We start from the raw sequence: 22,737 nt of genomic DNA, 5'->3' as shown, positions 1-22,737 counted from the left end.
TTAAAAAACCACCAATGACTGAGATTCCACAACATCCCTATATAATTTGTTCCAATGCTTAACTACCCTTACTATCAGGAAATTTTTCCTAATGTCTAACCTATCAAACAACCATTTATTTAAATATTTTTGGATGTTTTCTACATTTTCAAATATATTGATTTCACTTACAACACAGAATACAAAGTGTATAGTGCTCACTTTATATTTTTGATTACAAATATTTGCACTGTAAAAATAATAAATAGTATTTTTCAGTTCACCTCACACAAGCACTATAGTACAATCTCTTTATTATGAAAGTGAAACTTATAAATGTACATTTTTTTTGTTACATAACTGTACTCAAAAACAAAAACAATGTAAAACTTTAGAGCCTACAAGTCCACTTTGTCCTACTTCTTGTTCAGCCAATCGCTAAGACAAACAAGTTTGTTTACATTTATAGGAGATAATGGTGCTCCCTTCTTATTTACAATGTCACCAGAAAGTGAGAATGGGCGTTCACATGGCATTTTTGTAGTTGGCATTGCAAGGAATTTACGTGCCAGATATGCTAAGCATTTGTGTAATATTCCATGCTTTGGCCACCATTCCAGAGGACATGCTGCTGATGCTCATTAAAAAATAATGCATTAATTAAATTTGAGACTGAACTCCTTGTGGGAGTATTGTATGTCTTCTGCTCTGTTTAACCCACATTCTGCCATATATTTCATGTTATAACAGTCTGGTATGATGACTCAGCACATGTTCGTTTTAAGAAAACTTTCACTGCCGATTTGACAAAATGCAAAGGAGGTACCAATGTGAGATTTCTAAAGATAGAGATAGCTACAGCATTCGACCCAAGGTTTATGAATCTGAAGTACTTCCAAAATCTGAGAGGATGAGGTGTGGAGCATGCTTTCAGAAGTCATAGAAGAGCAACGCTCCAATGCGGAAACTACAGAACCTGAACCACCAAAAAAGAAAATCACCCTTCTGCTGGTGGTATCTGACTCAGATGATGTAAAGTGAACATGCAGCGGTCTGCACTGCTTTGGATCATTATTGAGCAGAGCCTATTACCAGCATGGATGCATGTTCTCTGGAATGGTGGTTGAAGCGTGATGGGACATACGAATCTTTAGCACATCTGGTACATAAATATCTTGCAGTGGTGGCTACAACAGTGCCATGCGAACATCTGTTCTCACTTTCAGGTGATATTTTAAACAAGAAGCGGGCAGGATTATCTCCTGTAAATGTAAACAAACTTGTTTGTCTGAGCAATTGGCTGAACAAGAAGTTGGGCTGAGTGGAAGTGTGGGCTCTAAAGTTTTACTGTTTTATTTTCGAATGCAGTTTTTTTTTGTACATAATTCTGCATTTGTAAGTTCAACTTTCATGATAGAGATTTCACTACAGTACTTGTATCAGGTGAATTGAAAATACTATTTTTTTACAATGTAAATATTTGCAATAAAAAATGTAAAGTGAGCACTGTACACTCTGTATTCTGTGTTACAATTGAAATCAGCATATTTGAAAATGTAGAAAACATTCAAATATATTTAAATAAACGGTTGCTTGATATCCCTACTGCAAATACATCCCCGAATGATGTTCGCTTTTTAAGACAAGATATATTAAGTGTATGTAACACATGGTGGGAGGAGGACAAAGATAACAGCAATAAAAACATATGGTTACATATTCTAGCTGTGTACATAATTTGGTAGTTCAAAGTCATTTTAAATGTACAGCTATGTCAGCATGCTAAGCAGTTAGTAGAATCAGGGCCTGAGGGCACACAGATTTGCATTCTGTACAGTCACTGAAAAATAATTGTACTCTTAGGCAAATCTGCCACCTCTTAATCCAGCCAGCGTGCAGGGATTTACATAACCAAAAACTAACTGTACAGTGGTGAGTCAGCAATGTTTCAGTTACCCTATGTTCAAGAAGCTTCGTCATGATCTGATTTGAAAGGGAATTTGAGAATACAAGTAAATTATTCCTCTTATCTCCCAATTATTTTTATAGGATACAGAATGAGGAACTAAATATGAATTGCAGTAAACTTTTATTAGAAAAAGAACAAATATCTCAAAAGAAAAGCGATACTGTCACTGAGCTCAAGAAACTACAAGAAGTTCATAAGGCAAGTTGAGAAGTAAACTTACCTTCTTTTGGAAGACACTTCTTACTCAAAATAAAATGTGATTAAAGCATATGGTATATCAAAATATGACACAGGACCATTTTCATGATGTTAGTTAATTTTGAAACACAATTTTTGCACTTTAAAATACAAATGGTGAAATTCACCCTTTGCAGAGGACTAGATAAAAGCATATGTACTTCTTTGTGCTATCTGTCACTGCACAGATTGAATTTCACTCAAAATAAATAATTGATTGTATGCATCTTTGTTTAGGATAACAGAAAGAAAGAAGAAAAGACTAAGAAGCTAATAGAAAACCTTGAAGAAACAAACGGCCAGCTAAGGGAAGGAAAAACAAAAATATAAGTAGCATATTCTTAGAAAGTCTTGATTCATTTATTTACCATTAGATTTTGGAGTTATCCTTTTTTAGATATATATGTTTACGCATTGGCTTCTATGACTTCAGATTAATATATTTGTTTTCAGGCTGTATGTTAATGTAATGGGTCTTACTCTCTCTCTGGTGATTTTTGGGGCACCCAGGACTGAGAGTCACCTTGTTACCCTCCTTCCTGACGAGGAGGAGGTAACAAAGGAGAGTCTTGCCTGTGATGACTGGGTGGCCTGTCAGCCATGCAAGCACCCTTCCTGCAGGCTCTGCCAGGTCCTTTTGGTTGTGTATGAATTCCTCTGGAGCATTTCGCTGTGATATCCAGTCCCTGACTCTGGTTACTCACAGAAATTCCAGATCCTCTGTCCCCAAAGGCAGAGCATACTCCAGTTTACCAGTTTTACCTTAAACCCTCCTCCTCCAGAAGATACAGCTTTGTAATAAAATTAAATAAGGTCTATTTAAGAAAGGATAGCAATTCTACTAGAAATAAGAGTATTGGAAACAGATGGTCACAACTAAATCATAAAACACTAACCTAGGTCTACACTTGTTAATATTTACTTTTCCAATCTAATAAAGTAGGTTTTCCCTGCCAAAGTTCAGTGCATTGCAGAGCTGGCTGGCTTCAAAGGAACACCGCTCCAATTTTTTTGTGAGATCAAGCACCCTCCTCAAGATGTCTCCTCAGTGAAAGAATACCAAGTGCCTTTCCCCTTCTGTGTTATACTGAAACAGTCTTTTGTCTTCATTCATTCATTCAGGGTGATTTCTGTCTTTTGTACCGTTCCTTTTTTTACCTCCAAGTGGTTTTGATTGTTTGTGATTGTGTCTGATGGTTTTCCATTGAAAGTCTTGGGATGAAGCAAGACTAGACTATTGAGCCTTGCATTACGTCACTGGCTAACCAAGACATGTTCACAATTCCGACCTCCTCAAATGAGCCATTGTGGAGACTTATCCTCTGGTGATGAACTTCTGCTTCAAGTCCAAAAAGCAGACTTTCCATATAGTTCCTTAAATATTACCCACACATTCATCTTGCAATGCTTATGAGTCTTGAGAAGTCATGAGCTTTCTGTAGATACCTTATGTGTTACTTTTTGATAAATATTCTGCAAGATGTGTGTTTAGTGTAGTGAGCTTGTCAGGTTTGAGGTGAGAATTGTTTGCAAAGAACAGGGGCCCCTTTGCCTCTGTGTCACATTCTCATTTACATTAAGACTGTTCTGCACTATTCTGGCAGTGTACAGAGCCATAAAATTACTATGACAATAATTTACTCCCACTTTATATTTGTTAGTTATGTTCTTTTTTTGTAATTGTTGCACAGTTTATACCAAGAGCTATACTGCATCATTCATTTTCATCTAAGACGTTAGAAGTTTGGGTTTTCAGTTTTCTCAGAAAAACCCTTTAATTATAGAGGAAATTTAAAGAAAATAGCATATACAAAGTTATTAGTTAAATGTGGAAAAAATGAGATTATTATGGAGAAGAGGATTCTTATTAAATTTTACCATCTGAAGTGTTGTATATTTTGACAAGTCTCATTGTTAATCTGCCTTCCATAATATGGATTCAGATATTATGGAGATAGATGCATTAAAATAATGTAGATAGATAAACTTATTGTATGCATAGGACTTTCTAGGTCTGTGAAAAATACATACAGCTCAGAAGTGAAAGTCTGCGCCACTGCCCTGTACCTTTTAGGGACATCTTCAAAGACTGGCATAAAGCACCCTTAATATTAGCTATAAAGGAAGCTGCCTTTCTAGCTTCGAGCTAAGCTGTGATTTTTTAAAATTTTTTTAGCAGCAGTGAAAGAAATCTTCATTTTAAAATTAATTATTTACTAATACTTATTAATTTGGCATTTAGAAATGACTTGGAGTCTCTGAAGGAGAAGATGAAAAAGAAAGATGAAGAAGCTAAAACTAAACTGGATGAAAGTGAAGAAAATGTATGGGATATATACAGTGCTATATCTTATTATGAAAAAGCTATAGCAGTAAATGTCTGAGCCAAAAAAAGGTATCCTTAGGAAACAGATGATGGCGAGTAGGAAATAATAATTGTGTAGGAACAGGCTGGTTGTGATGCTTTCTATGAGTACCCAGGGTTGTGAGGCACCTACCTACCCCTTAGAGTGAGAAAGTACCTGCTGTGGATCAGCTCACTGACTGCACTGGCCTCTGACAATGCAAACACTACCTTCCAGGACTCCTCGGGCCTTGCACACCCTGTGCAGGTTAGTGATAGGAACACACCAATCCCCAAGTCCTCGGAATGTCCCTCTGGACTGCCCAGCCCCTGTTCCATGTTCACAGAACTCAGCTTTGCTACTCAAAAAGGAATAATACACACCAAATTACAGTTTTAATTCAGGATCACCAGACCACTTAATATACAGCACTTAGATATATTTATAGTGAAAACAAGAATAAGTTTATTATCAAACAGAGATTTAAATGATACAAAATCAGAATATTGGAAACCTATGTTTGCAGATAAAACAAAATCATAAAATGCATTCTAGAGCTTACACTTTGTCAGATGTTTGGCTGCATGCGTGTGTTCCTGCATGTTGCACGAGCTTTGTCCAGATAGCCAATACAGCAGGCTCTGATCGAACTGACCAATAAACACAAGACTTAGTTTAGTAGTGAAGGCACCCAGCCAGGTTTATTGCCAACAAAGCACAGTGCTAATGCCCTGGCTCAATGGTTACAGGTACACTAACACGTATGCCTGTGACAATGGATTTTCCAGTACCCCTTAGGCCAGACGAAGGGTAAAAACGAGGTATCCCAATGTTTATAGACTGAGACAAACAGCCTGGGGTAGACAACTTATCTATCACCTTACGTGTTTCATGACATGTTTGTTATCACCCTTGTACTTTTTCCTGATGTTTCAGACAGAACATCACTATTCATTACTTTTGTCAAACCATTTTATCATGTGCTTGGTTGGAGTGTTCTTGTACTGGCCTGCTGGAATGTGTTTACATATTCATTGTGTTTTAGCAATGGTAGCAATATTGGTGCCGAGATCGTGTACCGGACACTGACTTGCAGGCAAGCATATGCTTTTGACAGGGCCTAACTGTTGCTCATAGCATAACTTTTGCTGACGTTGGTTGAGACCTCAGGCCTTGCACTAGGCCCGTGCTTCAGGTTCTCTCTTTCTTAACTCACAGGACATTCCTCTGTCTCCTATAGGATAACTTACCCAAAGTCTTTCCCTAGCATTTTCAACCGGGACCTTTCAGAAGATCAAGCCTGCTGGTGCCTTGTCTTCACAGATTGAAGAATGCCGGAATTTCTCTGCATCACTAGCTGTACCGGACTATCCCTTTGATCTTCACCTCAAAACAGGGGTGTCCCCTAGCTGTTTGTCTTACTGTTCATTTCATTCTGAAGTCTCCACAAGCTCTTTGTTAGCATTTTACTAAGTATATCAAGAGACTTATATTGTAAGATCTGCAATACACAGTGATCCATCAGGGAAAAATGTCTCCCACTTCCTGTCTGTAGAAGTTTGTCTCAACGCCCTATACCTTTGAATGACCTGCCTTTAACTACAAGATCTAGATCTTGTAATTTTCATCATGCATAACACCTCCCATGTTTTCCATATGTATGTCTCTGAATGATTATAATGACCAATGTGACCCATGGGTGTCTGTGGGTTAGATGAGATTTTAATACTAGTATGTCTGGTGTGGAGGATTTTTATTTTCTTATGTTTTCTGGTGCATAGAAATATATCTTGGAGCATGCTAAACAGTGTCTTATGAAGTTTTACTGTGAAATTAAATTAGATAAAGACACCCAGAACAAGGGATATTTGCTTGCTTGTTCTGTAAGTATAAATAAATAGCAGAAGAAAACTAGCTGCATATTTTGGGGCAATTTGTGGTAAAATTTCTAATAATAGTTTAGCCAGATTTTAAAATAATGTATTTCAGACTAGAAACATTGAAAGTGAAATTTCAAGAAAGGAAAAGCAACTGAAGATGCTAGAAAATAAGGTATGAGAGTGTACTATTATACTATGAATTAGAGAGAACTTCAAAAATTCTTTTCCGTTATAAGCATTAGCTGCAGTATTTTATATACAATTTGTGAACAGAAAAGAGGTGATTATGGTTCCATATTACAAATTTTTGCTCTGCTCTAATTACAGCTTTTGATGTAGGACGACCAGACAACAAATGTGAAAAATCGGGATGGGGTGGGGGGTAATAGGAGCCTATATAAGAAAAAGACTCAAAAATCGGGACTATCCCTATAAAATTAGGACATTTGGTCACCCTGTTTTGTTGGGCTGTCCTACTACAGTTTTACTAGCTAGCAGTAGACTATCAAAACCATTACAGCTTTAGTGCTCTAAATCCTGATTCAGCAAAACACGTAAGCTTGTAATTTACGTCCCACTGAAATCGGTGGGTTTTATGCATGTGATTATAGTTAAACACATGCTTAAAAGTTGTACTAAATAGATACTTGAGCATGTGCTTAAGTGTTTTTACTGAGTTGGGGCCAAGAATAGTTCCAATGAGCATCAGTGAGGTTAATCACATTATTGAAGTTGAGTATGCTTAAGTGCCTTACTGAATTGGGACCTAAGCAAAGACAATTGCAATTGTTCTTAAAATATCAATCAAATAAATTAACAAATTCTAAAAATAATAATTTTGCAATGATTCATTGTTTGAAATCTCTCTGTTTTTAGTTTAACAATTTAAAGAAACAGATTGAAAATAAAACCAAATACAGCCAAGAACTGCAGCAAGAGGTATGTAGAATTTTTTAAAGTTACAGGAACATGAAACACAAGAAATCCAACTGCATTTGTGTAGAGCAATACTGTTGTTCAGTCTCTGGTAGGATTTTAAATAGATGTGGAGTCTTTGCAAATGTCTATGAGATTACATAACTGGTTCCCTTTTCTATGATAGTCTTAATTCAGGTCAAATCTAAAGAAAGTTTGGTCTTTAAAATGGTTCTTTTTAATTGTAAAACTTGGTCTACTTTTGTGAAAAGTAATTGTAGAAAGAATATATTTATAATGAATTCTGATTATTTTGTATTTGATACACAGTGTTATCAGTATACTTCTAAATAAACACTTGAGTTATGTTAATTATCCATCAGGAAAAGCAGAAAAATAAAAATCTGAGCTCAGATTGTCCTCTCTTGTTAAAAGCCATGGGAGTGGATTTTTTGTGAGAAAATCTCATTGAAGGTTTTTTCACAGAGTTTTCCCCTATCTCACCCTACAAGGGGGCAGAGTTGTCTCCTTGTAGAAAAGCCATCCAGAAACTTGGGCCATCTGCATGGAGCCTCTGTATCACTGCATCAGGTCTGGCCCTCTGGAGATTCCTTTGCAGTGCAGCCTGGGCCTGTATTAATTTTTTCATGGAAGTTCAACAAGCAGGAGGCAGAGATGTTCTGCATCCTGCTTTTTGCTCCTTTCTTCCACCCATGTTGCTCACATGAACCTTGAACCATGTGGAGAGTTTTCCACAGTGTCCACAAAGAGTAAAAAAAAGAGTTTTATTGAGGTACGTGAAAAGAAAAGGAGTACTTGTGGCACCTTAGAGACTAACAAATTTATTTGAGCATAAGCTTTCGTGAGCTACAGCTCACTTCATCGGATGCATTCAGTGGAAAATACAGTGGGGAGATTTATATACACCGAGAACATGAAACAATGGGTGTTACCATACACACTGTAAAGAGAGTGATCACTTAAGGTGAGCTATTACCAGCTGGAGAGCGGGGCGGGGGTGGGGGAGGAAGCTTTTTGTAGTGATAATCAAGGTGGGCCATTTCCAGCAGTTTACAAGAACGTCTGAGGAACAATGGGGGGTGGGGGATAAACATGGGGAAATAGTTTTACTTTGTGTAATGACCATCCACTCCCAGTCTCTATTCAAGCCTAAGTTAATTGTATTCAGTTTGCAAATTCATTCCAATTCAGCAGTCTCTCGTTGGAGTCTGTTTTTGAAGTTTTTTTTGTTGAAGTATTGCCACTTTTAGGTCTGTAATCGAGTGACCAGAGAGATTTAAGTGTTCTCCATCTGGTTTTTGGTACTTGAGCTTTCCTTCCACAGGAAGGATTTTTCAATGCACAAATCTTAGGGGCCCTGATATGGGACATGGATTGTGGGGGGAAAAAAAAAAGTTTAAAGGAGAGGGTACCGTGATCAATCTTTAGTCCCAGTTCTGACTGTTGTGTGCTGGTGAGGCAGTACACAGTATGCAGAAAACTGCTGTAAATGGACAGCTGAAGATACCCCGCCTCAATTTGCCCTGTGTTTTATACTAATTTTAGCTACCGAAGCAGCAAAGCAATACTCCAGTGTGTTAATAAAATAATGTAAATGTTTAAATGCATACCTTTAGTCTTCATTTTGGTTTTAACAGAATAAAGTGTTGAAAAAAAATATTGCAGCAGAAAGCAAGCAATCCAGTATTTATGAAGAGAAGGTAGGTGTATACTAAATATTTCTTGTAAAAGTGAAAGACAAGTAGTTGAAGAGCATGAGTCTGTCCTTCAGTCCCATTGAAGTCAATGAGATTACTTCTGTGCTTAAAAATTAAGCAAGTTTAATTGTTTTGCTGGATTGGGGCCAAAATGTTCAGCATCTTGTTGTATCAAGCTATGATATATTGGAGACTGTCGGCTCCCCATTGAAATCAGTAAGGATTGAAGTTTCTCAGAATCTTACAGGAGATGCTCTGTACCTCACTGAATCAAACCTTTAATAAGAAATTTGTGAAATTGTATCCACTGTTTCTAGGACAAGATTTCAAGGGTAGTCAGACTTTCAGTGCTGCCAAGCACCCAAGCATGTATTATCTTTTTTGGATTAGTTAATACTTTTAATTAGAAGTTGGCCCACGTTGCGATATTCAGATGTAGCATTCCAATACTACAATGTCTGTGACCACATAAGGACCTTTACAGATAGATAAGCACATTTTTATTTAGATTTTAGTTTGGCTCATTGCAGAGATACAGGTCAGCAACAAAATTCAAATCCAAATAGGAGTTTGGGAGTTCAGAATCTCTCTTTACTTTTAATTCTGTCAGGTTCAGTTTTCCTGGAAAATATAAAGTTATTCGGGGCTTGCTTCTGTATCATTCAGATCAAGGAAGTTGTCCCATTGACTTGACTCGAGCAGGGTTAAACCACAAATGATTTGTTCATAAATGAGCATTTTATGTGCGCATTGTAGCTGGTCAGGTCAGCCAGACCTGTGGAGGAGCTCTGTGTAGCTCAAAGCTTGTCTCTTTCACCAGCAGAAGTTGGTCCAATAAAAGATGTTAACTCACCCACCTTACCTCTCTAATATCTGGGACCAACATGGCTACAACAACAATTTTAAAAATACAGTTACGTACTTTGACAGCAATATAACATTATTTAAATTACTAATATCCTTGTGCTTTACTAAAATGAACAAAATAATATAAATGGTTTTTCTCCTTCTGAACTTCTTTTCTCTAGCATCTACTGAAAGTAGCACAAGAAATTTCTCTAGCCTAATTATTCAAATGCATATTAACTGGTTATATGTAATTTTTGTGATAAGTTGTTTCTGCCATAATATGAGCTGTTGTTTAAATATTCTAAGTACTTAATTTTGAATAAACTAATTTTACTAGGGTGCACCCTTTTAATTCCTGTCCTGGTTTCACTGAAGTCAGTTCTCAGTCAAACATGCAAATTGTTGGCCTCTTCCAGGCATTTTGCCAGCAAAATCAGCAGTTTAAAAGAACGTTTGAACAAACACAGTTCCTTTCATAGAGATTACTATTAATAATAATAAAAACCTACTAAGACTAATGGGCCAGGAAAATTCCCTGTTCTTCAATCAATGGTATTCTAAATGGAAATTATAAAAAACCACAGGACTAGATCATTGACTGTGGCTGAAGAGTACGCAGTACTGCTCAGGATGGGGATTGCAAAGGTGGCATGGGAGTCAATGGAGACTCCTTGCAGAGCCCTGCTTTCCATAGCAAATCTTCCCCCCCAAGAACAGGAAGAGTACAGGAATGGAAGACTATTCTGTGGCTGCACAGCTCTGGGAGGAAGTCATAATGCCAGTGGATGAATTTCCAGGGAATAGCAAGCATGGTCTTATTTTCTTGTGAATTTTAGGACATCATGTACACTTGGGGGGGGGGGGGGCCCTCTCCTCTCAAGTAATCAGAAACTTCCCCCTCTTTAGGTGATGATGTCTTGGAGACAGTATTGGTTGAAACTCATTACGTTTCACTTTTCCTTTTTCATATGTTTTTCCATTGGAGGGGGTGATTTAATTGAAATTATTGTTGCTATTTTCCCACTAATTAGGAAAAAATGTGAAAGGCCATAGCTCAGATCCTTGTTTTAAAAAAAAAATTGACTTGAAGGTAAACTGTCCCAGTACAGAAGTTGGTCCAATAAAAGATATTACCTCACTCATCTTGTATCTCCAGTATAGGTTAGGTAATAACCGCTTAAATGAATCAACATATATTAAAATTTAATCCTGAATGGTTAATTGAAATGATTTTATCCTTTAAAAGATGAATAAATTACAACTAGAGCTCGAAAATGTAAGTAGGCAACATAAAGAAACAGTTGACAGCTACCAAAAAGAAATCGAGGCAAAAAACGTAACCGAAGAAAAACTTATTGAAAAGGTAAGAATTACTAAAATGTACTGTTTCTTTGGATTCATTTGAGTAATTTGATATTTACCCAATGTTTAATGTGCTTTGTAAAATTATTTAGAGCTGATCCTGAACTCCATTCACATGTTATAGTCCTGTGGACACCCATGGCCATATGGGGAAGCTGACTATATACAATTTATTACTTCTATGTGAAATCATGGATTGTATGTGTAACTCCAACACTCAATTTGAAGTCAGTCAGTCAAGGGCTGGGAGAAGTTACAGATCAAACAAATTAAGTCATTAATGTGAATGGATCCCATTCAAATGGGACCATTTTTTGGACAATGTGATGGCTGAAGCCTTGGAGAAACGGTTTTCTCTAACTTCTCTGCAAGTGGGTTTGAAAAGTGGAAAATCCCCAAAGAGCAAAACAAAGTACCAAGATGTTAGTGCTAGTTTTTAAAAACACAAAATCTGGGAGGGGAGGGTCAGACAGATGAAGAAGGCATGGTGCAGAGAGAGGAACAAAGACACATGGTTTTGGAAGGAGAGAGGACTTTTTTGACTTTGGGGGACCAGTCAAGGTCAAAGGAAACCGGCATGAGGAAAGAGAGAGAGACTCCATGATTTGGAGGAGAAACTATGGGCAGCGGGGGGGGGGTGTCCCGGACACCCTAGAGGACTCTAACCAAATCCCAGAAAACACTGAGGAGGAAACTGAAACAGGTGAGGAAATTGAGACAGGGAATAGCATATAGATGTTTTATTTTGCACGATCTGAATTTCTTTTGCGCTAATATAAAAAGTAATTACTTTAGCAATACCTGTTGTAAAGCCTGTGTATGTTTGCTTCAACTATCATGAGTCCCTGAAGAGAAATTAAACCAGAGTGCCCACAAGGTTGGAGCTCTGAGAAGGTGTGAGAGTCAGATACTGGGGAGCCTAGGGAAGCCAGTGCCAGTTTTCAGGGCCTAGGAAGTTGGACCATGGAGTCTAAGCTTGCAGATGGGTTGTTTGCAGAGTATTTGTAGCCTGAAAGTGTGCCTAGAGATCCAGAGTAAGAGACAGGGAATGCATGGGCTTTGTTCAGATTCAGGAAGCATAAGAGCACATGGATGCAGTGTGGTGATCGAAACGCAGCACCTGGTGAATGTCTAGTAGGGGGAGTTTGACCAGTGCCATGAAAAAGTCAGTGGAACTGGTTGTGTGTGAACTATGAATACTGGTGATTTATAGGCTTTCAGCATTGAGTCCTTAAGTGAAAACATTCATATTTGGGTCTCTAAAGCAAGGCACCTAAATAAAAGCTAGGATTTAGTGCGTCAGTTTAGGAATCCAGGTTTGAAAATGTAGGCCTTAGTTTGTAAAATTGCCTTTCAACTAATGTGCATTTTAGTACAGGAATTTTTAAAATGAAAAATGTTATTTTTAAAACTAATTGCACAGGATTTTTTTGTTCTAGAAAGTACCAGACTGAAATACAATGAGAGTGAAAAAACTAAGATTTTAAAATATCTGTGTTACAGATTTTTGCAGGGCAACCAGGCATTTTTTAGTCTTCAATACTGTAGATTATAATATCACAAAGAAGAAAATACTCCAAATCAAGTGGTTCATTCCATCCATATTACTGTAATTGTTAGAATAACTTCAAAATGTATCTTGTGTATTTCATTAAATGAATAGCTGTGGTTTCATATTTGAGAAAAATACAAAAATGGTCAGACAAGTCCACTGTGAAAAAAGCATTTCTTCTCATGTGTGTGTATATATAGTATTTTAACCTTTTAAATATATTTTTAGCTTAGTTTATTTTATTTTTTTAACTTGATGCCACAAAATTTTGCCTGTCTTACAGTTAAAGATAAACTGTGCAACAATGCAGGCACTGCAAGTGAACCATATAAAGAACAAAGTGGCTTTTGAGCTAATGGAAACCCAACTAATGTATGTCTACACTACGAAATTAGGTCGAATTTATAGAAGTCGGTTTTTTAGAAATCGGTTTTATATATTCGAGTGTGTGTGTCCCCACAGAAAATACTCTAAGTACATTAAGTGAATTAACTCGGCGGAGCGCTTCCACAGTACCGAGGCTAGAGTCGACTTCCGGAGTGTTGCACTGTGGGTAGCTATCCCACAGTTCCCACAGTCTCCGCTACCCATTGGAATTCTGGGTTGAGATCCCAATGCCTGATGGGGCTAAAACATTGTCGCGGGTGGTTCTGGGTACATATCGTCAGGCCCCCGTTCCCTCCCTCCCTCCGTGAAAGCAAGGGCAGACAATCGTTTCGCGCCTTTTTTCCTGAGTTACCTGTGCAGACGCCATACTACGGCAAGCATGGAGCCCGCTCAGGTAACCGTCACCGTATGTCTTCTGGGTGCTGGCAGACGCGGTACTGCATTGCTGCACAGTAGCAGCAACCCATTGCCTTGTGGCAGCAGACAGTGCAATAGGACTGGTAGCCGTCATCGTTATGTCCGAGGTGCTCCTGGCCACGTCGACCAGGAGCGCCTGGGCAGACATGGGCGCAGGGACTAAATTTGGAGTGACTTGATCAAGCCATTCTCTTTAGTCCTGCAGTCAGTCCTATTGAACCATCTTATGGTGAGCAGGCAGGTGATATGGATTGCTTAGCAGTCGTATTGTACCATCTTCTGCTGGGCAGGCAAGAGATGAGGATGGCTAGCAGTCGTATTGTACCATCTTCTGCCGAGCAGCCCTGAGATGTGGATGGCATGCAGTCCTTCTGCACCGTCTGCTGCCAGCCAAAGATGTAAAAGATAGATGGAGTGTATCAAAACAAGAAATAGACCAGATTTGTTTTGTACTCATTTGCTCCCCCCCCCACCCCCGTCTAGGGGACTCATTCCTCTAGGTCACACTGCAGTCACTCACAGAGAAGGTGCAGCGAGGTAAATCTACCATGTATCAATCAGAGGCCAGACTAACCTCCTTGTTCCAATAAGAACAATAACTTAGGTGCACCATTTCTTACTGGAACCCTCTGTGAAGTCCTGCCTGAAATACTCCTTGATGTAAAGCCACCCCCTTTGTTGATTTTAGCTCCCTGAAGCCAACCCTGTAAGCCGTGTCGTCAGTCGCCCCTCCCTCCGTCAGAGCAACGGCAGACAATCGTTCCACGATTTTTTTCTGTGTGGACGCCATACCAAGGCAAGCATGGAGGCCGCTCAGCTCACTTTGGCAATTAGGAGCACATTAAACACCACACGCATTATCCAGCAGTATATGCAGCACCAGAACCTGGCAGAGCGATACCGGGCGAGTAGGCGACGTCAGCGCGGTCACGTGAGTGATCAGGACATGGACACAGATTTCTCTGAAAGCATGGGCCCTGCCAATGTATGCATCATGGTGCTAATGGGGCAGGTTCATGCTGTGGAATGCCGATTCTGGGCTCGGGAAACAAGCACAGACTGGTGGGACCGCATAGTGTTGCAGGTCTGGGACGATTCCCAGTGGCTGCAAAACTTTCGCATGCGTAAAGGCACTTTCATGGAACTTTATGACTTGCTTTCCCCTGCCCTAAAGCGCATGAATACCAAGATGAGAGCAGCCCTCACAGTTGAGAAGCGAGTGGCGATAGCCCTGTGGAAGCTTGTAACGCCAGACAGCTACCAGTCAGTCGGGAATCAATTTGGAGTGGGCAAATCTACTGTGGGGGCTGCTGTGATGCAAGTAGCCCATGCAATCAAAGATCTGCTGATATCAAGGGTAGTGACCCTGGGAAATGTGCAGGTCATAGTGGATGGCTTTGCTGCAGTGGGATTCCCTAACTGTGGTGGGGCCATAGACGGAACCCATATCCCTGTCTTGGCACCGGAGCACCAAGCCGGCGAGTACATAAACTGCAAGGGGTACTTTTCAATAGTGCTGCAAGCTCTGGTGGATCACAAGGGACGTTTCACCAACGTCAGCATGGGATGGCCGGGAAAGGTACATGACGCTTGCATCTTCAGGAACTCTGGTCTGTTTCAAAAGCTGCAGGAAGGGACTTTATTCCCAGACCAGAAAATAACCGTTGGGGATGTTGAAATGCCTATATGTATCTAGCCTACCCCTTAATGCCATGGCTCATGAAGCCGTACACAGGCAGCCTGGACACTAGTCAGGAGCTGTTCAACTACAGGCTGAGCAAGTGCAGAATGGTGGTAGAATGTGCATTTGGACGTTTAAAGGCGCGCTGGCGCAGTTTACTGACTCGGTTAGACCTCAGCGAAACCAATATTCCCACTGTTATTACTGCTTGCTGTGTGCTCCACAATATCTGTGAGAGTAAGGGGGAGACGTTTATGGCGGGGTGGGGGGTTGAGGCAAATCGCCTGGCTGCTGGTTACGCGCAGCCAGACACCAGGGCGGTTAGAAGAGCACAGGAGGGCGCGGTACGCATCAGAGAAGCTTTGAAAACCAGTTTCATGATTGGCCAGGCTACGGTGTGAAAGTTCTCTTTGTATCTCCTTGATGAAACCCCCCGCCCCTTGGTTCACTCTACTTCCCTGTAAGCTAACCACCCTCCCCTCCTCCCTTCGATCACCGCTTGCAGAGGCAATAAAGTCATTGTTGCTTCACATTCATGCATTCTTTATTCATTCATCACACAAATAGGGAGATGACTACCAAGGTAGCCCAGGAGGGGTGGTGGAGGAGGGAAGGAAAATGCCACACAGAACTTTAAGCACAGCACTTTAAAAGTTTACAAATTGAAAATTTATTGAATGACAGCCTTCTTTTTTGGGGGCAATCCTCTGTGGTGGAGTGGCTGGTTGGCTGGTGGCCCCCCCACCGCGTTCTTGGGCGTCTGGGTGTGGAGGCTATGGAACTTGGGGAGGAGGGCAGTTGGTTATACAGGGGCTGTAGTGGCAGTCTGTGCTCCAGCTGCCTTTGCTGCAGCTCAGCCATACACTGGAGCATACTGGTTTGATCCTCCAGCAGCCTCAGCACTGAATCCTGCCTCTTCTCATCACACTGCCGCCACATTTGAGCTTCAGACCTGGCTTCAGCCCACCACTTACTCTCTTCAGCCCGCCACCTCTCCTCCCGGTCATTTTGTGCTTTCCTGCACTCTGACATTATTTGCCTCCACGCATTCGTCTGTGCTCTGTCAGTGTGGGAGGACAGCATGAGCTCAGAGAACATTTCATCACGAGTGCATTTTTTTTTCTTTCTAATCTTCACTAGCCTCTGGGAAGGAGAAGATCCTGTGATCATTGAAACACATGCAGCTGGTAGAGGAAAAAAAAAGGGACAGCGGTATTTAAAAAGACACATTTTATAAAACAGTGGCTACAGTCTTTCAGGGTAAACCTTGCTGTTAACATTACATACATAGCACATGTGCTTTCGTTCCAAGGTCGCATTTTGCCTCCCCTCACCGCGTGGCTACCCCCGCAACTCCCCCCCCTCCCCATGGCTAACAGAGGGGGAACATTTCTGTTCAGCCGCAGGCAAACAGCCCAGGGGCTCCTCTGAGTGTCCCCTGAAGAAAAGCACCCTATTTCAACCAGGTGACCATGAATGATATCTCACTCTCCTGAGGATAACACAGAAAGATAAAGAACGGATGTTGTTTGAACGCCAGCAAACGTACACTGCAATGCTTTGTTGTACAATGATTCCCGAGTACGTGTTACTGGCCTGGAGTGGTAAAGTGTCCTACCATGAAGGACGCAATAAGGCTGCCCTCCCCAGAAACCTTTTGCAAAGGCTTTGGGAGTACATCCAGGAGAGCCGCGAATGCCAGGGCAAAGTAATCCTTTCACATGCTTGCTTTTAAACCATGTATAGTATTTTAAAAGGTACACTCACCAGAGGTCCCTTCTCCGCCTGCCGGGTCCAGGAGGCAGCCTTGGGTGGGTTCGGGGGGGTACTGGCTCCAGGTCCAGGGTGAAAAACAGTTCCTGGCTGTCGGGAAAACCGGTTTCTCTGCTTGCTTGCTGTGAGCTATCTACAACTTCATCATCTTCTTCTTCTTCGTCCCCAAAACCTGCTTCCGTGTTGCCTCCATCTCCATTGAAGGAGTCAAATAACATGGCTGGGGTAGTGGTGGCTGAACCCCCTAAAATGGCATGCAGCTCATCATAGAAGCAGCATGTTTGGGGCTCTGACCCGGAGCGTCCGTTCGCCCCTCTGGTTTTCTGGTAGGCTTGCCTCAGCTCCTTAAATTTCACGCGGCTCTGCTTTGGGTCCCTGTTATGGCGTCTGACCTTCATGCTCTGGGAGATTTTGACAAAGGTTTTGGCATTTCGAAAGCTGGAACGGAGTTCTGATAGCACGGATTCCTCTCCCCATACAGTGATCAGATCCCGTACCTCCCGTTCAGTCCATGCTGGAGCTCTTTTGCGATTCTGGGACTCCATCATGGTCTCCTCTGCTGATGAGCTCTGCATGGTCACCTGCAGCTTGCCACGCTGGCCAAACAGGAAATGAGATTCAAAAGTTCGCAGTTCTTTTCCTGTCTACCTGGCCAGTGCATCTGAGTTGAGAATGCTGTCCAGAGCGGTCACAATGGAGCACTCTGGGATAGCTCCCGGAGGCCAATACCGTCAAATGGTGTCCACAGTACCCCAAATTCGAGCCGGCAAGGTCGATTTAAGCGCTAATCCACTTGTCAGGGGTGGAGTAAGGAAATCGATTTTAAGAACCCTTTAAGTTGAAATAAAGGGCTTCATCGTGTGGACGGGTGCAGGTTTACATCAATTTAACGCTGCTAAATTCGACCTAAAGTCCTAGTGTAGACCAGGGACTGTCATAACAAAAACTAAACTATATGTAGTTTTGGGGGTTTCGTGAAAATATTGTATTCAATGTTGCTCACAAATTAGAAGAAAATACTGTGTTGTTAACAGGTAGAAAACATGAGGTTAATAGCTGATGAAGCAGTAATACTGCAGAAAGAAATTGATATTCGATGTCAGCACAAGATAGCTGAAATGGTAGCACTTATGGAAAAACACAAGGTACAATGATTTTGCTAGTTTTATATGTACAATACATGACATTATGTCTGGAATCAGTAAAATTGCACAAACCACAAGTATTAGGAACTAGGAAATGGAGCTTTATTATAAGGACACTGATCTAGGAAAATTAAGCTGGAGATATGCTCAGTTTCTTCACATCTAACAAGAAATACATCAATGACAGGAAGCATTTCTTCACTATCTTAACTCCTAAATATGTAGATAAGGAGAAATGATAATACTACTTGTAACTGAAGCATTTGGCCATCCCTAATACTGTAATACTAGTTGTGGCAGAGATGCAGCTCTCCTAGAGCTGCTTTGGGGATTGCAAATACTGAGGTATTACATTTGCATAGATTTTTATGGAAGAAGGGAAATACGGACGTTAATGATCATTTAGAATTCTGAATGTTCCCATGCCTGTTCTGTGGGAAGGATTTTCTGGCATTTCAGATTCCTTGTGGTCCCATTCTCCCACCCCAGGTTTTCTTTTGGTGTTAATTTTCGGACCCATTCTTGTAAGGCCTCTAACCTTTCAGTGGTCTTGCGTAGTTCAGTTTAACATACTTTAGTGAAGCACTCTGTACCACTCTTTTTTAAGTGGATATGTTCATAAATGTTACTTGCTTCAGTATAACCAGCCTTTCCACACAGGTACATTTGATTCCCCACTGAGGACATAAAATGCTTTTAAATGGCCCCACAGAGTATTATTGTATAGAGAGAAAGTGTGAGTAGCATCTGTAGAAAGAGTTAAGATATGTATCATTGAAACTTCAAACTAGTTTTGTGTCCAACAAAGTTAGTAATCTTTTGTAACTTCTGAATAAAGAATGAATACTAGCTGTTTTTAAGTGATGTTTATTTATCACACTTATCCACATGACTCTTTTTATGCAGCATCAATATGATAAAATGGCTGAAGAAAAAGATACAGAATTAGAACTCTGTAAGACGAAAGAACAAGAACAAATGTCAGTAAAGCAATCCTTGGTAAGAGCTAAACCTTAATAGTGAATAAGTACAAGAAAATTAAAAGAAACAGCTGCAGATGAGTGACATAACTAGATAACAATTTTTCCTTTTTTACTGTTTGTTTTTTCTCTATTTTAGATGTGTAGTTTATATTCTGGAACTGTACAATGAAGGCTAGCCCCCTCAATTTCTGTGCGCCATACTTAATTATTATTATTTTTGTATGTGTTACAGTATAAAGTGTTTTAAATGAAATGTAAGCAAGTGTACTTCCCTGTCAACTTTCCTCCTGATGGCCTCTGAATGTTTTCACCACTCTATCTGATTAAGGAACTTTTGTATCAAACAGTGTGCCATTTTTTTCCTGGTAATAATATGCCACAAATAACGAGAGAAAAACTGCTTGACTTGAATAGTCCTGTCCAAATATTAATAGATAACATTTCTCAATAGTACTTGATCTGTTGAAAAAAATAATAACCTCCTAGCCTATGACTGCATTAACTTTTCTGTGCCCCTCCTTTACCTGGCAAAACCTCATTTTGGGGAAGGTCCTGAGAGTAGTCACCAAGTCATTGAGTAGTCTCTGACAGTGTAGCCTCAGATCCTCATCCCCCTCAAACCCAGTGAGGGGTTTCTCATGGAGATTTATTGGGGATTGGTCCTGCTTTGAGCAGGGGGTTGGACTAGATGACCTCCTGAGGTCCCTTCCAACCCTGATACTCTATGATTTCCTTCTTACAGGACTTTTTCACATGTATTTCCATGGGAAGGGGTTGATCCAAGTCTACAAATTAACTCATTCATGCTGAACATACCTGTTGCTCAGATAGGAAACTCCATTATTTCAAAACATCCAACTTAACCATAGGCCTGAAAATGGCTAAGTGTTTGAAGGTACCCACAGTTAACTTTTAGAATTATTTCTGTCATTAAAATAATGTAAAGTTGAACAGTATAGTAGTATATGACAGATACATTTATGTGAGTTTTTAAAAACTATTTTCTTTTTCAATGTAACAGAAAATTATTAACTCTTATCTGATTGTAATTTTTAGGAAACTGAGCTATCTCATGTAAAAAGTGAACTGTTATCCCTTAAGGAGCAGGTTAAAATAGAGATTAAAGAGAAGGTATGTCTTGTGGCATTACATTTAAAATTTTTTGGCTTAGCCCTGTGGCTATATCGTTTAGTGCTATGAAGGAAATTTGGGTTGATTCTTCTCTCTCAGGACTTGTGTACATTTAAGAGGCCTTGGGGGTATAGATATTCTGGCAGAGGTATGCCAGCAAAGCCCCCTGTTGGAGGCAGGATATGCTGGCAAAAGGAGTCCTGCTGGCATAGCAACACCACCTCCCCCAAATAGCATTAACTATGCTGACAAAACCAACGAGGCGTCCAGTGGCACCTTAACGACTAACAAATTTATTTGGGCATAAGCTTTCGTGGGTAAAAAATCACTTCTTCAGTTCTTCTTTTACTCACAAAAGCTTATTCCCAAATAAATGTGTTAGTCTCTAAGATGCCACCAGACTCCTCATTGGTTTTGTGGATACAGACTAACATGGCTACCCTTCTGATACTATGCTGACAAAGCACTCTTCTGTTAGTATAGTTGTGTCTACACTGGGGGTTTTGCCAGCATATGTCAGGTAGAGGGGTTCACTTTTTCACACTTCTAGCCCACATAGCAATGCTGGCAAAACTTTGTAGTGAGCCTCACTCTGCTCTCAAGAGCTTGATGTGCTCTGAAGTCAGCATGCCTTGCTGAATTTAAGTCAAATTCCCATTGACCTATATGGGTCCAGGATTTCACCTTTGGCCTCTGAAGTAATCCAGTTGCAACTCTACAGAAGTTTTCTACACAAGCGTACAGGCATATAAAAAATGAAATTATGTTTTGGACACAGACATTTTAGCCTTTCCTTATCCAGATACAAACTGTCGGAGGAATGTTTGATGGTCTGAATCTTAGCATACAGATTGCTGAGCTTGTACACTACCTTTTATTACAACCTCAAACACTCTCATGGAATTTGTTGCTAAATGACTCATACTAGCACAAGACCAGAACCGGCCAAACAATATGCAACAAATAATCTCCTGAATTTAGCCTCTTTTTTTAGTTCATGAATTATCTACAAACAGATTGCGATTTTTATTTATTTGCAGTTCAGTAGATTACTTGTGCAAATAAATTCTGTATTCATGTTGTGTAATTGTGAATGGATTGTTTAATGGGTCTGTTCATGAGCCTAAGTGCTTGCAGATTCAAGCCCTTAGTGAATAAAAGGGATCACAAATATTTGACAGAATATGTACCTGACTCTGTAGAGGACAAAACTCCGTATGTGGCAGAACTCCATAAAAGTAAATGAATGAAAGATAGTCTGAAATAAAAAAAGTCTTACTGCATAAATAAAAAACAAACACTAATGAAAACTGGGTATGTAGGGACAGTAAGAGATGTATCCTTTCCCATATATAATTAAGATAAGTGTGTTAATTCTTGTTTCCACTTGTTTAATATCTACTGAAGTCTGAAATTTAATTAAATGCTGCTCATATATTGTTGTGTGTGTTTATAACTGAATGCTGAACATGTGTACTACTGCATTATTGTACAGAAGATATATTCAGCTAAAATATATTTGCAAATAGAGCATTTACTACATATTACACTACTCTTTTTTTTTTAAACAGGAAAAGCTTACAAGAGAAGCAAAAGAAAATGCAGTTTCTGAAAAAGAAAAAAAGCATAAGGTGGCTTTTTACTTTGATTTTTATAAAATGTTATGATTTGTGTTAGCAGGCACGTATAATGAAACTAAGGTTTCATACTAACTGAAAATGTTGGCGAGTTGGCATTTATTAATATGATGTTGATTTTTAATATATTTTAATTTATTACTGTTATTTTTAGACAATACAAACATCCTTTATGGAGACTCCTAAAACCTGATGCTTGCCTCTGCATCAGTTAATTAAAAAAAAAATTATCCCAGAATTTCACATCTTTTAGAGAGAACAAGTTGGAAAACAAAGAAATGTCTTCTTGGACACCTACTAAAAGTGTCTTGGTCACTCCATCATTAAAGATCTGTTGCTTATGGGGTAGTATATTATTTCCATGTTTTTATTTTTTTTTATTTTTGAAAATACACCTTTCACTTTGTTTTAAAGGCCCATGCTGATCTAATTGTCTCCAGAGACACTTTTTCACTTTTGATTAAAGAAAGCATAGGTTAAAAAAATTTAGAGTATTTTTCATGTGCATATATTGGGGGATATTTAGGGAAAATAAGTTTTTGAAAAAGGAACAGGGCTCCAAGATTCTATTCCTGACTCTTGCTAGTTGTGTGATCGTGGACAGGTCAGTTCACTCATCTCTGCCTCAGTCTACCCATCCGTAAAATGGGGCTAGCAAAACCCATTTTACAGGGCTGTTGTGAGGCTTTATTTAATTATTGTCACAAGAGTTTTTTTGACAATCTTGGTGGAAAAGTGCTGTGTGTCCTGCACAGCAGAAATGTTTCTAGTAAGCAG

General features: G+C 39.7%; 1 protein-coding gene across 1 annotated transcript in view; it reads left to right on the top strand.

Annotated features, from left to right (window-relative positions):
- Window positions 1-22,737, top strand: part of SYCP1 (synaptonemal complex protein 1) — a 73,965-nt gene that overhangs the window by 36,273 nt on the left and 14,955 nt on the right. The window contains exons 18-28 of the mRNA XM_073320331.1: window positions 2,029-2,146; window positions 2,423-2,489; window positions 4,424-4,509; window positions 6,520-6,582; window positions 7,287-7,349; window positions 8,984-9,046; window positions 11,139-11,255; window positions 18,099-18,209; window positions 19,116-19,208; window positions 20,249-20,323; window positions 21,895-21,954. Coding sequence (XP_073176432.1) covers window positions 2,029-2,146; window positions 2,423-2,489; window positions 4,424-4,509; window positions 6,520-6,582; window positions 7,287-7,349; window positions 8,984-9,046; window positions 11,139-11,255; window positions 18,099-18,209; window positions 19,116-19,208; window positions 20,249-20,323; window positions 21,895-21,954 — 916 coding nt within the window. The remainder of the gene's footprint in view (window positions 1-2,028; window positions 2,147-2,422; window positions 2,490-4,423; window positions 4,510-6,519; window positions 6,583-7,286; window positions 7,350-8,983; window positions 9,047-11,138; window positions 11,256-18,098; window positions 18,210-19,115; window positions 19,209-20,248; window positions 20,324-21,894; window positions 21,955-22,737) is intronic.

Source organism: Lepidochelys kempii, chromosome 21 (genome assembly GCF_965140265.1).
Source record: "Lepidochelys kempii isolate rLepKem1 chromosome 21, rLepKem1.hap2, whole genome shotgun sequence".
NCBI lineage: Eukaryota > Metazoa > Chordata > Testudines > Cheloniidae > Lepidochelys > Lepidochelys kempii.
This window is presented reverse-complemented; position numbering and strand designations above follow the sequence as displayed.